Consider the following 13,006-nt stretch of genomic DNA (forward strand, 5'->3'; position numbering starts at 1 on the left):
TGGGAAGGGAGGGAGGAGCCGGCAGCCACAGCAGCTCCAGTGGAGCTCTGAGTGGAGCACCGGGCTCACGCGCCAGCCACCCCTGCCCGGCACTGGGCGCCTTCTCATGCAGTGCTGCCACCATGCTCGCAGCCTCCTGCCCTCCTCGGCCTTCTGGCCCTGGCTCCCGCAGGGACTCCCCAACTTCCAAGTTCTGCAGCCTTGAGCCACAGGGCCCAGGTCAGAGCTGGCCTGAGGCCTCCCAGGGAGAAGAGGTAAGACCCAGAGGGGCGGGACCAGCTGCACCCCATCCCTGCCTAGGAATGTGCTTTAGGGTCCCCCTCGTGCCCTTCCAGAGCCTTCGAAGGCCACCTTGATTACCCCAGTCCTGAACCCTGCTCAACCTGGACCTGCTGGAACTCTGCAGGACTGGACAGGCCGAGGGTGTGGTTCTAGGGACTGAAGGCAGGAGTATGCAGGGTTTGAGGGACCCGCCCAGGTCTGGGAGGGTAGAGGCAATCCAGGTAATGGTAATGCGGAGGCTGGGAGCTTCCTGCCTTGGTACGGAAAGCCCAAGTCACAGAGGCACTAGGGCGCAGGGTGGGCAGAGGACGTGAGTCACGGTGGGGAGAGGCAGAGGGGCTGGAAAAGCAGGCCTTGGTTGGACTAGGGACCTGGAATGCCAGGCTCAGCGAGTGAGCCTCTGTCCTGGAGCGGGGCAGTTGGGGGGGGTCAAACGGGTTTTCGGGTGCTCAGCTGAGCTGCAGGTAGCATATAGGACCCACATTTTTAAAAAATAATTATTTCATTTAACTTTATGTATTTATTTTAACTTGACCAGAGAGAGAGAGGGAAAGTGAGAAAGCAAGCCACCAGGTCCGGGACTTGAATTGCAGTCAGCCATGTGGGCATCCAACGTCCTTAACCACCACGCCACCTGCTAGCCCCCAGGACATGCATTTTGAGTGATAGATTTTTACTTGATGAGTTTATGGAAGAAGGGGAAAGACCATGTTGGAACTTTTTTTAAAAGAGATTTTGCAGCAAGAAAGAGACAGGGACAGTGAGAGGGAAAGTAAGAAATCTCCCACAGCAGGGATGGCTGCTCCCTTCTCCACACTTGCCCCACGTGATTTTCAAGCCACTGGATCTGGGACTCAAACCACAATTGGCCATGTGGGAGTCCAGTGTCGTTACCACGGTACCATCTGCTGACCCGGGACATTTTTTGAAGGCACACGAGATTCTGGGGGGCTACTGAGATAGGGAGCAGGGGTTGCCTGCTCAGCCTGGCTGGCTGGCTGGCTGGCAACCATGAGAGGTCCTGGCCTCGAACAAAAGTCTGGCCTTCAGCACCTCGGAAGTGCAGCACAGCCAACTTCCCCCTTTGCAAGGCCGGCCTCCTGGGGGTGTCTGCTGGGAGGAAGGGAGGGAGGCGAACTGCAGCAGAGATCAGAGAGGTCAGTGGAGGTGACTGCTGGACAGAGCATCACGGTGTGTGGGCCCACGCCTTGGGGCTCTGGCCCCTCTCTGACTTGCCTGGGCTTTGGATCTGTGTCAAAATGCTTAAAGGGGAACCAGCAGTTAGCATAATGGCTATGTCGCTGGACTCCCACATAGTCGACCACAGTTCGAGTCCCAGACCTGGTGGCTTGAACTCATGCCGGGTGCGTGTGCGTGCGTGCCCAAGATCCTGAGAGGAGAATGGAGGAGAAGGGATGGTGGCGTGGCCATCCCCCCTGGGGGGGTGATTTCTCCCTTTCTGTCTCTCTGTCTCTGTCTGTCTGGTGGATGCATGCGCCCTATAGCAAAAACCTCTCCAAAAAAAAAAAAAAAAAAAAAAAAAAAAAAGGGACTCTCCAGTAGCGTGGTGGTTAGGCCAGCTGGATCCCACATGGCCAACCGTGTGGTTTGAGTCCTGGATCCAGCAGCTTGAAAAACATGCTGGGTGTATGTACATGTGTGCCTCAATCCCGAGAGGAGAGTGGAGGAGAAGGGATTGTGGCGTGGCCATCGCCCCCAGGGGCTGATTTCTCTCTCCCCACCTCTCTCTTTCTGTGGTGATCGCACTCACCCCATGGCAAAAATGAAAAACGGACAAAATGTATAAAGAAGGGCCCAACCGCGGGACCAGCAGATGGCGTAGTGACTATGTCCTTGGACTCCCATGTAGTTGACTGGTTTGAATCCTGGACCCGGAGACTTAAAACTCATGCCAGGTGCCTGTGTGTGTGAGCCCAAGATCCCAAGAGGAGGTTGGAGAAGGGACTGCGCCGTGGCCATCCCCCCTAGAGGGTGGTTTCTCGCTTTCTGTCTCTTTCTAGCGACCACACATACCTTATAGCAAAAATCTCCCCAAAAAGAACGTGCCGGGTGCAGAGAAGACAGCTATTCCCTCCAGGTTTTCTGGGGGGTGGGGCCTGGCCCAGGTCTACTGGGGTCAGGCCTCCTTCCCTGGGGCCCATCTGGGCCTGGCTTTGTGGACTGGGACCCACAGGCAACAGACGTTGGCTGTCTATCCAGGGGTGCTTCTGGAGGTCGGCGGTGTTTGTCCCGTCATTTCCAGACTATTCTCGCCCACCTCCGCCTCTGGGTTCACCAGCTGGGAGTTCCTGGCAGGGCCTGCATGAAGGAAGGCTCCCTGTGCAGCCAGTGACAACCCACCACACACCTGGGAGGGGCAGAGGCGGGGGACCAGGGTTGGGCAGGGATACCTCAGCTGTTTCTGGGCAGGCACCTGCAGGGTCCAGGCAGGGCAAGGAGGAAGGAGTCCTGCACATCGTCCCTGGGCTGAGGCCTTGGGCCTGTTCCTGAGCTGGGATGACAGTAACTGCAGCCACAGGGTCAGAGCCTGCTCCAAGACAGACACTCCTAAGCCCCACCCAGTGCAGAAAGGCCCCGCCCCTCTGCGCTCCAGGCCCCGCCCCCAGAACAGGGCCAGGGCCCTCGCAGCCTCTCTAGACCCAGGGTGCTGGGGGTGCCCCCCCACATCCCTGCGGTCTGCCGGGAGGAAGCGGCCTCCCTCCCCCACCATGACTCTGCGCTTCCTGCCCCCGGCCTGGGGCGACAGGGCGGGAGGCGACGTTTCCCGTTCACACTAAAGTTTCCCTGGCAGCGCCCAGGCTCAGGCTCCACTGCTGTCCCTCTTGCCCATGGAGCCAGCCCTGGGGCCCTGGGTCCAGGTAACCAGTCAGGACGGGTGGAGGTTCTGGGGCAAGGCTTAAGTCCCGCCAGGATGCAGGTCTGTGCGTGTGGGCGTGTGCACGGGTGCATGGCTGGGTCTGCCAGTCCAGAGGTGCACATGTGTCCTGGGACCCACAGCCCAGGAAGGTCTCCTGCTGGAGGTGGCTGCTGAGCCATGAGAGGGCGGCAGATGAGGCCCAGCTTGAGGCAGGGGCCAGTTGCCTTGGAGACCTGCAGCCCCAGCCTCAGTGTAGGCCATGGCCACACCCCTCTGAAGCCCCTCCCCTGCCATGTCAGGCTTTCCTGGGTCCCAAGGGCTGGGGAGGTGGGATCAGAGATGAGTGGGTGAGTGGCCCTGGCTTTGCTCCTGTGCTGACCTTCCTACTTCCTGAACGGCCTCCGCCCGCACCCCGCTCCCTTTTCCCACCCACCACTCTGCCTTTCCCTCCTGGCCACTTCACCTCTGCCTGCATCCCCTTTCCCTCACGCCATCCACCCCCCATCTTCGCTGCAGAAGGACCTGGGCTACCTGCAGCAGTGGCTGAAGGCCTTCGTAGGTGCTTTCGAGAAGAGCATCTCACTGCCCTCCCTGGAGCCGCGGAGGTGAGCCTGCACCTGCCAGAGGGTGGGCGGGGCAGGGAGGCCGGGGGCACCCCAGTGATCGCCCTTCCCGCAGGCCGGAGGAGGTGGGTGCGGAGGTGCCGCTGCTGCCCCTGGACACGCTGCACACACTGGCCCAGCAGCTGGCCGAGGGGGACCTGGAGCAAGCCCTGCTGCTGCTCAAGCTCTTCATCATCGTCTGCCGGTGGGCGGCGGTCCCCCCTGTGGGCGGGGCCTGAGGATTGGGCGGGGCATCATGGTGACCTCTCCCATCACTCGCCCCCCAGGAACCTGGAGAACGTAGAGGCAGGCTGGGGCCAGGCGCTAGTGCCCCGGGTGCTGGCGCTGCTGACCGGGCTGGTGGCCGAGGTGAGGTGGGCTGTACCCCGTGGAGGGGGTAGGGGACAGCAGCTCTGGCAGGACTAACCCCTCCACACTGTCTCCCACAGCTGAAAGGACACCCACCACCAGATGAGGGCCGGAGGACCCAGCTGGAGAACGTGGCCCTCCACGCGCTGCTCCTCTGCGAGACCCTCTTTGACCCCTACCAGACCTGGCGGCGCCAGCACAGTGGGTAAGGCCCAGAGAGGCCTGCACAGGCTGTGGAGGGTGCGGGCTGGTGGGCTGAGCCCGTCTCATGGTCTCATGGCCCTTGCCCTCCCCACCCCCCAGAGAAGTCATCAGCTCCAGGAAGAAGAGCCGATACAAGTTCCCCCCTGTGCCTCTGCCCAGCGGGTTCGGCACCTTCTTCCAAGGTCAGCCCCGCCCCTAAACCCAGGCTCCTTCCTGTGGTCCCCTCATCCTGAGTGGTGGCTTCGTGGTGGCTGCACACGAGGCCGGGAGAGCCCGTGCTGGGGTGCCTCCAGAGGCCAGGCAGCACCTTAGGGACAGGAGAGAGAGACTGGGCAGGGCCAGTCACTTCACCCCTGGCTGAGTGACAGCTTTCCATCAGGTGGAGGGGTGAGGTTGACCTGCCCACCGTCCCCATCCTACTTCCCTCCCTTCTCCTGGGTCCTCCCCACCCCCACCACTACTGCCTTAAAAGCCCCTGGTCAGACCCCTGTGTTTCTGCAACCCCCGCCCGCCTCTACCCGGGCCATCCCAGGGGCCTCCACCCCCCACTGCGCTCCCTCATTCCTGGAGGACTGACGTCAGGGCGCCTCTGGCCAGCTGTCCCCTGGCGACCCTCTCTCCTTCCACTGAAGGCAGCCTGGCCAGACTACACGGCTTCAGGGCGGGTGGGCCTGGACAAGGCAGGCAGGGCCATAGGGAGGCCTGCCCACAGCACGCGTGACGTCTCGGTCCCTGGGGTGCTCCCTGGGCGGCCTAGGTCTGAGTGGGACGGAGCGCCCTTCCTCGTCTCCCGCAGCCTAGGTACTCTTCTCAAAACACTGGACTGCATCCCTTCATTGTTATCCTTGGTGGGGCCCGATGCCCCCAGAGCAGGCTGCCCCTCGCCACAGGCCTTCTCCAGCCCAGCCCCTCTGTCAGCACACTCCTGGACTGGTCCTGGCACCTCAGGGCCCACACCGTGTCCTCTCCCCTTCCCGGCCAACTGCCTCTTCAGCCTCACCTCCAAAGCCCTGCCCCATCCTCCCAGCCCGTCCCTCCAGCCAGGCTGCCCGGCTCTTCCACCCTTCCTCCTCCCATGGCCCTGGGCTGGTCCCTGTGCTCTCTGGCTATCCGTCTGTGGCCTGGCATCCAGCTTTGCTGGAGCAGGGCCAGGTGGGCCTCCCACACACGAGGCCGTGAAAGTCCCTAGAAGTCCCCAAAGGGGCAGGGGTGGGGGAGGGTACATCAGTATGGCAGACGGGCAGGGTCCCCAGACAGAGCAGGCAGAGGGCACAGGAGATTTGCATCCGAGAAACTACCCCTGGGGCACCACAGGGAAGTGGATGGGGGTACTCACCTGGGGTTTACAAATGTTGGGGGCTGTCTGGGCTCTTAGGGCAGGGCCACGTTCCTCTTGAGCCCCCCAAAGGAGGACTGCGTCCCTCTCTGACCCCCACATAGAGCCATGGCTCCGCAGACTCCCAGGGCAGAGCCAGGTCTTCTCCCTCAGGCAGGGGGAGGGGCTCTTCCTTGGCCTAGCTCCCCTCCCCTCCACCCCAGGGCACCCACCTCTTGCATAGTCCCCAGGGCCCTGCAATCTCGGTGACATTGTCACCTCGCCCCCCAGAGAGCCTGCGGGATGCAGGCCGCCTGCCCCCCATGCTGCTGCTGCGTCTCACCCACCTGTTCGGCGCTGTCCTGGCAGGAGGAAAGGTGCGCTGGGGGGAGCTGGGCAGAGGGTGGCCGTCGGGGTCTCTGCTGGGTGGGCCCCTTGCCCACTGGTCATCTCTGCCACTCCCGCAGGAGAATGGTCAGACGGCCGTGACCACCGCCTCCGTGCAGGGCCTGCTGGGCGTGATCCAAGGCTGGGGCCGGGGGCCAGCCCAAGACCCCCGCCTGGTGCCCCTGGCGCTAGAGGCACTGGTGGGCGCGGTACACGTCCTGCACGCCAGCCGCGCGCCCCCACGAGGGCCAGAGCTCCGCGCCCTGCTCGAGGGCTACTTCCGCGTCCTCAATGCCGACTGGCCGGCCAGCCCCAGCTCAGGTCCCGAAGAGGCCCTTGTCGCCCTGCGGGTCAGCATGCTTGGTGGGTATGGGTCCTGGGCACCATCAGGTGGAAGAGCCAGGCTGGGCGGCGTGGAGAACAAGGTCAAAGGCCACAGGAGGGGACGGGACAGGGCCTGACCTTGACCTTCTGCAGACGCCATCCCCATGATGCTGGCGTGTGAGGACCGGCCGGTGCTGCAGGCCACCTTCCTGAGCAACAACTGCTTTGAGCACCTCACCCGCCTGGTCCAGAACAGCAAGGTGAGCAGCGCCCAGGCCGCGGGTCTGAACCCAGAGGCTGGGGGACCACCTGTAGGCACTGAGCGGCTACTGAGCAAACCCAGGCTGGCCCAGGCGGGGCACTGTGGCTGGCAGGACGGCCTGCCCTTCAGCGGGAGGCCTGGGGCATGGACATGGATTGCGTCCCTCAACCCGGGCCTCCAGGGCTGGCCCGGTGCCCCACAGCGGGGAAGGGAGTGGCCCTGCCCCAAATGCCTTCTGATGAGGAGCCTAGCCCCCACCCACCCACTCACCCCCCGCTCCTGCCCATCTGAGCAGGCCCTGGCAGCCCTGCTGCCCTTCTGTCCCCTTGGGCCTGTGGGGCGGAGCCCAGGCAGGTCCTGCTCTAACCCGCCCTCCCGGCGTCCTCTCCCCTCCCTCCTTGCCTCCTTCCCCTTCCCCCACAGCTATATCTGCAGGCCCGGGCGCCCCCTGAGGGGGACAGTGACCTGGCCACCCGGTTACTGACCGAGTCTGATGTCCAGAAGGTACCACCCTGGGGCTGACCGGTCAGACACCCCCTCCCCGACGCCCACCTTCTGCACTCCCTCTCAGCCTGTCTTGCACTCCAGCAGGAGGAGGGGCAGGAGCTGGGGAGGCAGCGTGGGGGCCACCCCGTCCTAGCAGTGTACTGGGAGCTGGGCTTTGGCCGCACTGAGCTGGAAGGAACCTTCGAAACTCTTAGCACCTGCCCCATCCTCAGAAGGGAGACCAGCACCCGTGCCCGGGGATTCGTACTCGCTCGCGGGAGGGCGGCCTCTGCTGTCCAAGGACCCTGGCACCCAGCCTGAGCAGTGGGCGTCCTCCAGCCCCTCACAACATGCCCTGTCTCACGTGGGGCTGCGGGAGGCAGCAGGTGCCCACGGCAGTCAGCCCCTGGAAGCCGGCACGGCCACTACTGAGCAGGCAGGGCAAGGTGCCTCCCCTTTGCTTCTGTGCTTGAGGAAACAGGCCCAGGCGGCGGCAACAAGGCTGCCTGAGGACACATGGGGAAATGAACAGAGGGGGCCTAGGAAATGGGCAGAGGGGGCCTAGTGGACAACCTCTCCGAGCCCTCCCACTCCCACTCCTCTGGGTGGGACAGAAGAGGAGGCAGCAGCCTCAGGTCCAGCCAGGCTGAGCCTCCGTATCTCCACCGGACCCAGGGGCCGGGGGCAGGATGGGGCAGAAAGGTCTCGAAGGTTCTTCTGGTTCTAATGTCCTGTGATTGACTGTCCCTGAGTTCCTGAGCCCTGTCAATCATCCCGGGTGACGGGGCGCCCCTGGCCGGCCTGCCCTGGTGTGTGTAGCTTGGGGATGGCGGGGCCGGGTGGGCCGAGTCCTGAGCACGAGGCACAGCGGGAGCAGCTACTCTCCATCTGCCCAGCGAGACCCTCGGTTTCTTCCCAGGCCTCTGTCAGGGTGGGTCTTGCTGAGCAAAGGGCTGGCGCCCAGCCACATAGCCCTCACTGCAAGGTGCTGCCAGCCATGCCTCCTGCCCCTGCCTCTCCTGACTGCCCCTCCCCACCCCAAGGTCCTGGACCAGGACGCAGATGCCATCGCGGTCCACGTGGTCAGAGCACTCACCTGCATCATGAGTGGCTCCCCCTCGGCCAAGGTGAGGGCACTGTCAGAGAGCTTGCGTGCAGCTTGGCACACGGGGCGGGTGTGAGCATCAATCTGTCCTGGGACCTGCCCTGCTGGGACCCCTCTGCAGCCCCCCTGCAGTGCTGTGGCCCAGAGGCAGAGCAGGCAAGTGAGCCTGGTTTCTGTGGGGTGTGGGTTTGCTCCGGGCCCACCTCTTCCCCACCACGCTCCCTCCACAGGAGGTGTTTAAGGAGCGCATTGGCTACCCTCACCTGCATGAGGTCCTGCAGAGCCATGGCCCCCCCACCCACCGGCTGCTGCAAGAGCTGCTCAACATGGTGAGGGCAGGGTCGAGGCAGCTGGGACTGGGCCAGGCTCACCGCGGCTGCGCGCTTCCTGCCCGGGGGGGCTCTGGTGACTGGCCAGTGCGTAGTGGGATCCGAAGCCGGCCATCATGTCACTGTTGCTGGCGGGGCCCTGGAAGCTGCTGCACATTAGCGACCCTGGGTCATCCTAGGGACGGGTAATGGGATGAGGCCAGTCTGGGCTGGAAGCCAAGGCTGGGGGACGGTGCTGGAGGGCTGTCCCCAGCAGGGACGGTCTTGTGCCCTGACTTTCCTGTGAGCAGGATGGGGGTGCCTGCTGCTTTCCCCTGCAGTGGGAGTCCCACTGTTGGCAGTGCCAATTGTTGACCGGGCCAATTGTCCCTGCCCACCCACAGGCCGCGGAGGGCGACCACAGCACGCACCCACCTCCACTGATCCACCACGAGCAGCCAGTCCTGCTGCTGCTGCGGTGGCCGCCCAGCTGCGCCTCTTCCTGGCTCAGCGCCTCCGGTGGCTCTGCGACAGCTGCCCTGCCAGCCGGGCCATCTGCGTGCAGGCAGGCCTGGTGGGCTGCTTGTTGGAGACACTCAGCACGGGGGTGGCCCTGGGGGCCCGCTGCCAAGAGCAGTTGTTGGCGCTGCTGCAAGCGCTGGGCCGCGTGTCACTCAGGCCATCTGAGCTGCGGTGCCTGCTGCGCCCCCCGCCAGGGCTGGACTCAGGGCCGGGCACAGATGAGGCTGCACAGGCGCGACACGCAGGTGCTGTCATCCGCGCGCTGTCAGGCATGGCCCGGCACCGGGGTCCTGCACGTGCCCTGCGCTACTTTGACCTCACGCCCAGCATGGCGGGCATCATGGTCCCCCCTGTGCAGCGATGGCCAGGAACTGGCTTCACCTTCCATGCCTGGCTCTGCCTGCATCCTGCGGATGCTGCTCCTGCCCTGGCCCCCACCCGGCCACTCCAGCGAAAGCAGCTGTACAGGTGTGTGACAGCCAGGGGCCGGGGGCTGGGGGCTTGCGCCAGGCCCGGCAGGAACACACAGCCATAACTGGCTTGCCTGCCCCCAGCTTCTTCACCAGCAGCGGCTCAGGGTTTGAGGCCTTCTTCACGGCCGCCGGGACGCTGGTGGTGGCCGTGTGCACGCGGAAGGAATACCTGACCGTGAGCTTGCCTGAAGTGTCCTTCGCCGACTCCGCCTGGGTGAGCCCCATCTCATGTGGCCTGTGGATGGAGCGTGCCACGTTCCACGTGAGGCCTGACGTTGCGGCTCTGGTTCCAGCACTGCGTGGCCGTGGTCCACGTGCCTGGGCGCCGGCCCTTCAGCCAGAACCTGGTCCATGTTTACAAAGACGGTCACCTGGTCAAGACAGCGGCCCTTCGCTTCCCCTCCCTTGGCGAGGTGTGCAGGCAGGACTGAGGCGGCCTTGGGCGGTGGGGACGCTGCTGCACAGGGGGACTGGGACCTGTGTCCCCGTCACATAGAGGCCTCGGCTTGGTGCTGCCAGGGGTTGTGGGGAGCTGGGTGTAGGTGGAAGCCCCACCTCGCTGTGACCTGACATGGCCCCCTGGACACAGCCTTTCTCCTCCTGCTGTATCGGCTCTGCTGGGCACCGCACGACGACCACCACCACGGGGCTGCCCGCGCCCCCAGCCCCTGCCGCCCCGGCACACACCCACCCTTCCCTCACCCGCTCCCAGTCCGTGCCAGCCTCCACCGGGCTCGGCTGGGGGTCCGGGCCAGGGGCCCCCCTGCAGGAGAGCAGCATCAGCTCCACCCTGGCAGGCACCCAGGACACGCGGTGGGGCGGCCCCACGTCCCTGGAGGGCGAGTTGGGGGCCGTGGCCATCTTCCACGAAGCCCTGCAGGCAGCAGCCCTGCGGACCCTGTGTGCCCTGGGTAAGCAGCACGGCCTCCAGCCCTCCCCATGCCGGGCAGAAGCTAGGGGTGGAGAAGGGAGAGGCCATCCCCAGGGGTCTGGGAAGGGACAGCCCTGGATGGGGTTTTGGCCAGGGGCCCTGGGAGGTCTGAAGCCCCATGTACCCCCAGGGCCCAATGAGATGGCTCCCTTCAAGCCCGAGGGTGACCTGCATGAGCTCAGCACCAAGCTGCTCCTCCATTACTCGCCTCAGGTACAGAAGGGCCCCTCCTGGTGGGGCCGGGGTGTTGGCTGCATGGCGCCACTTCCCCTCACTTCCACTCTGCCACCCCTCCCTCCTGCCCCAGGCCTGTAAAAACAACATCTGCCTGGACCTTTCTCCCGGCCATGGGCTGGACGGCCGCCTGACGGGCCACAGAGTGGAGACCTGGGACGTGAAGGTGAGTGCACGTGTGTGCAGTGTGCAGGGAGCCTGAGCACAGGCGGGTGGCTGGGGAGCGGCTCCGTGCTCAAGTTCAACTCCTGGGTCAGGCGCCTAGCTGCACGGTTGCTGGGCGGCGAGGGCAGGAAACTGGCTGGATCTGCCCTCACTGCCGGTCGCCCACCCCAGGATGTGGTGAACTGCGTGGGGGGCATGGGCGTCCTGCTGCCCCTGCTGGAACGAGTGGCCACGCAACCCCAAGAGGCTGAGGCAGGTCCGGCCGAGACGCATGACCTCGTGGGACCTGAACTGACCTCCGGCCACAACACCCAGGGCCTGCTTCTCCCGTTGGGCAAGTCTTCAGGTGGGGCACTGGGGCTGCAGGCAGGGAATCTTGGCACGCTGGGAGATCGGAGTGCTTGAGGTCTCGTGGCTGCTGACGGGTCCCTGACATGGGTCTGTCTCCTTCCTGGTGGCCGGCAGAGGAGCGGATGGAGAGGAACGCAGTGGCTGCCTTTCTGCTGCTGCTGAGAAACTTCCTGCAGGGCCACGCTGTGAACCAGGAGAGCCTGGTGCGGTGCCAGGGGCCTGCCATCATCGGGGCTCTCCTGCGCAAGGTGGGCTGGGAGGTGGGGCCACGGGTAGGCATCCTGGTGCCTGACCGAGGGGACTGGTGGGGGACAGGGAGCCGAGAGGGGCAGCCTCCTGGAGAAGGCAGCATCTGAGTACAGCCTTCAAAGCCTGGAAGGGGTTTGGTGGAGAGGATCAGGGTCTGGGAACAGGGGCGGCACTGGCAGAGGCTGGGGACGCGAGCAGGCTGGGGAGCTCGGACTTCGGACACGGGACCAGGACGGTCTTGAGCAGCAGGGCTGCGTCTGTCCGCCTGTGCAGAGAGGGCAGGTGCTGGGGCACGGCCCTCACCACCTCCCCTTGCATGCCAGGTGCCCGGCTGGGCCATGGACATGAACGTGCTCATGAGTGCCCAGCTGCTGCTGGAGCAGGTGGCGGCAGAGAACTCGCGGAGGACGGCGGAGACCCTCCAGTTCCTGCTCTACCAGCACCTGCTCTTCCACTTCCACCTCTGGGCCCTCGGCGACTTCGCTGTTCGCCTCGGTAGGTGCGGGCCTGGACGACAGGCCGGCCACAGAGCAGGTGGGCTGTGAGAAGTGACGACACGACTGACAGGGACCCCTGGGGCATCGTAGGGGAACGTGACCCTGGCCCAGGAGGCTGACGGGAGCTGGCCCTGTCCTGGAGGGCCTGGTGGCCTGAGCCCTCTCGGTGCCTGCTCAGGTCACATCCAGTACGTGTCCAGCATCGTCCGTGAGCACAGGCAGAAGCTGCGGAAGAAGTACGGGCTCCAGTTCATCCTCGATGCTCTGCGCACCCACTACAGGTGGGCCCGGGGGCAGGCGGGCAGCAAGGAGCTGGCACAGCGGCTTCAGGCAGTGGGTACACGGCGGTGTGCTCCCCCAGCTCACACACCCACCTCCCATCTTTCCCCTGTGCCCCTGGTCCTCGTTGGACATGCTTGTCTGCTGGCCCCACAGCCCGCAGAGGGAGCGCCCCCTTGTGGCCGACGATTTGCGCACGGTGCAGACGTCCCTGCTGGGCCTGGCGCGGGAGTTCCTGGTGCGGAGCCTCTTGGCTGATGATATGCAGGTCGTGCAGGTCATGCTGAGCTTTCTGGTGGCTGCAGGTGACGATGGCCAGGTAGGCTGGGCATCGCTGAGGGCAAGGCTCAGGCAGAGTGCCCACCCGGGGGCCCAGAGCAACTGAGACCTTGTGTCCAGGTGGTGGGCGCGCTGGACCTGCTGCTGGCGGTGCTGCAGGGCTCCCCTGCACATGAGTCCTTGGCCACCTTCCTGCTGGACTCCGGGAACCTCGAGGTGCTGCTGTCCCTGCTGGTGCGGCCGAGGCCGCTGCCCCTGGTGCCTGACCGAGTCTGCAAGGTACACCCTGCCCATCCCCAACCCTGGCCTTCTGGAGCACATGGGTGCAGCAGGCCTCTCCTGAAGCCGCACGCCTGCATGGGGACATGCCCTCCTGCTGTAAGCCCTTCTCTGTGAGGACCACCCGTGACCCCACACAGATCCTGCGCCGACTGCAGCAGAATGAGCGGTTGCCTGAGCGGAGCCGCCAGCGGCTCCGGCTGCGGGAGTGTGGCCTCCACGGCG

The 13,006-nt window shown here is 64.9% G+C and overlaps 1 protein-coding gene across 1 annotated transcript in view; it reads left to right on the forward strand.

The window, feature by feature from the left end:
* The first annotated feature begins 103 nt into the window (after positions 1-103).
* NBEAL2 (neurobeachin like 2) overlaps positions 104-13,006 on the forward strand; it is a 28,919-nt gene continuing 16,016 nt past the window's right edge. The window contains 26 exon segments of the mRNA XM_027769293.1: positions 104-254; positions 3,677-3,765; positions 3,839-3,967; positions 4,050-4,131; positions 4,212-4,336; positions 4,435-4,517; positions 5,942-6,027; positions 6,118-6,400; positions 6,515-6,621; positions 7,047-7,127; positions 8,153-8,236; positions 8,445-8,543; positions 8,927-9,002; positions 9,005-9,512; positions 9,599-9,731; positions 9,811-9,930; positions 10,107-10,428; positions 10,579-10,661; positions 10,756-10,848; positions 11,019-11,193; positions 11,313-11,446; positions 11,771-11,942; positions 12,123-12,225; positions 12,380-12,542; positions 12,623-12,781; positions 12,922-12,984. Coding sequence (XP_027625094.1) covers positions 123-254; positions 3,677-3,765; positions 3,839-3,967; positions 4,050-4,131; positions 4,212-4,336; positions 4,435-4,517; positions 5,942-6,027; positions 6,118-6,400; positions 6,515-6,621; positions 7,047-7,127; positions 8,153-8,236; positions 8,445-8,543; positions 8,927-9,002; positions 9,005-9,512; positions 9,599-9,731; positions 9,811-9,930; positions 10,107-10,428; positions 10,579-10,661; positions 10,756-10,848; positions 11,019-11,193; positions 11,313-11,446; positions 11,771-11,942; positions 12,123-12,225; positions 12,380-12,542; positions 12,623-12,781; positions 12,922-12,984 — 3,684 coding nt within the window. The 5' untranslated portion in view covers positions 104-122.

The sequence above is a fragment of the Tupaia chinensis genome, unplaced genomic scaffold (genome assembly GCF_000334495.1).
Source record: "Tupaia chinensis unplaced genomic scaffold, TupChi_1.0 Scaffold149184_1, whole genome shotgun sequence".
Taxonomy (NCBI): Eukaryota; Metazoa; Chordata; class Mammalia; order Scandentia; family Tupaiidae; genus Tupaia; species Tupaia belangeri.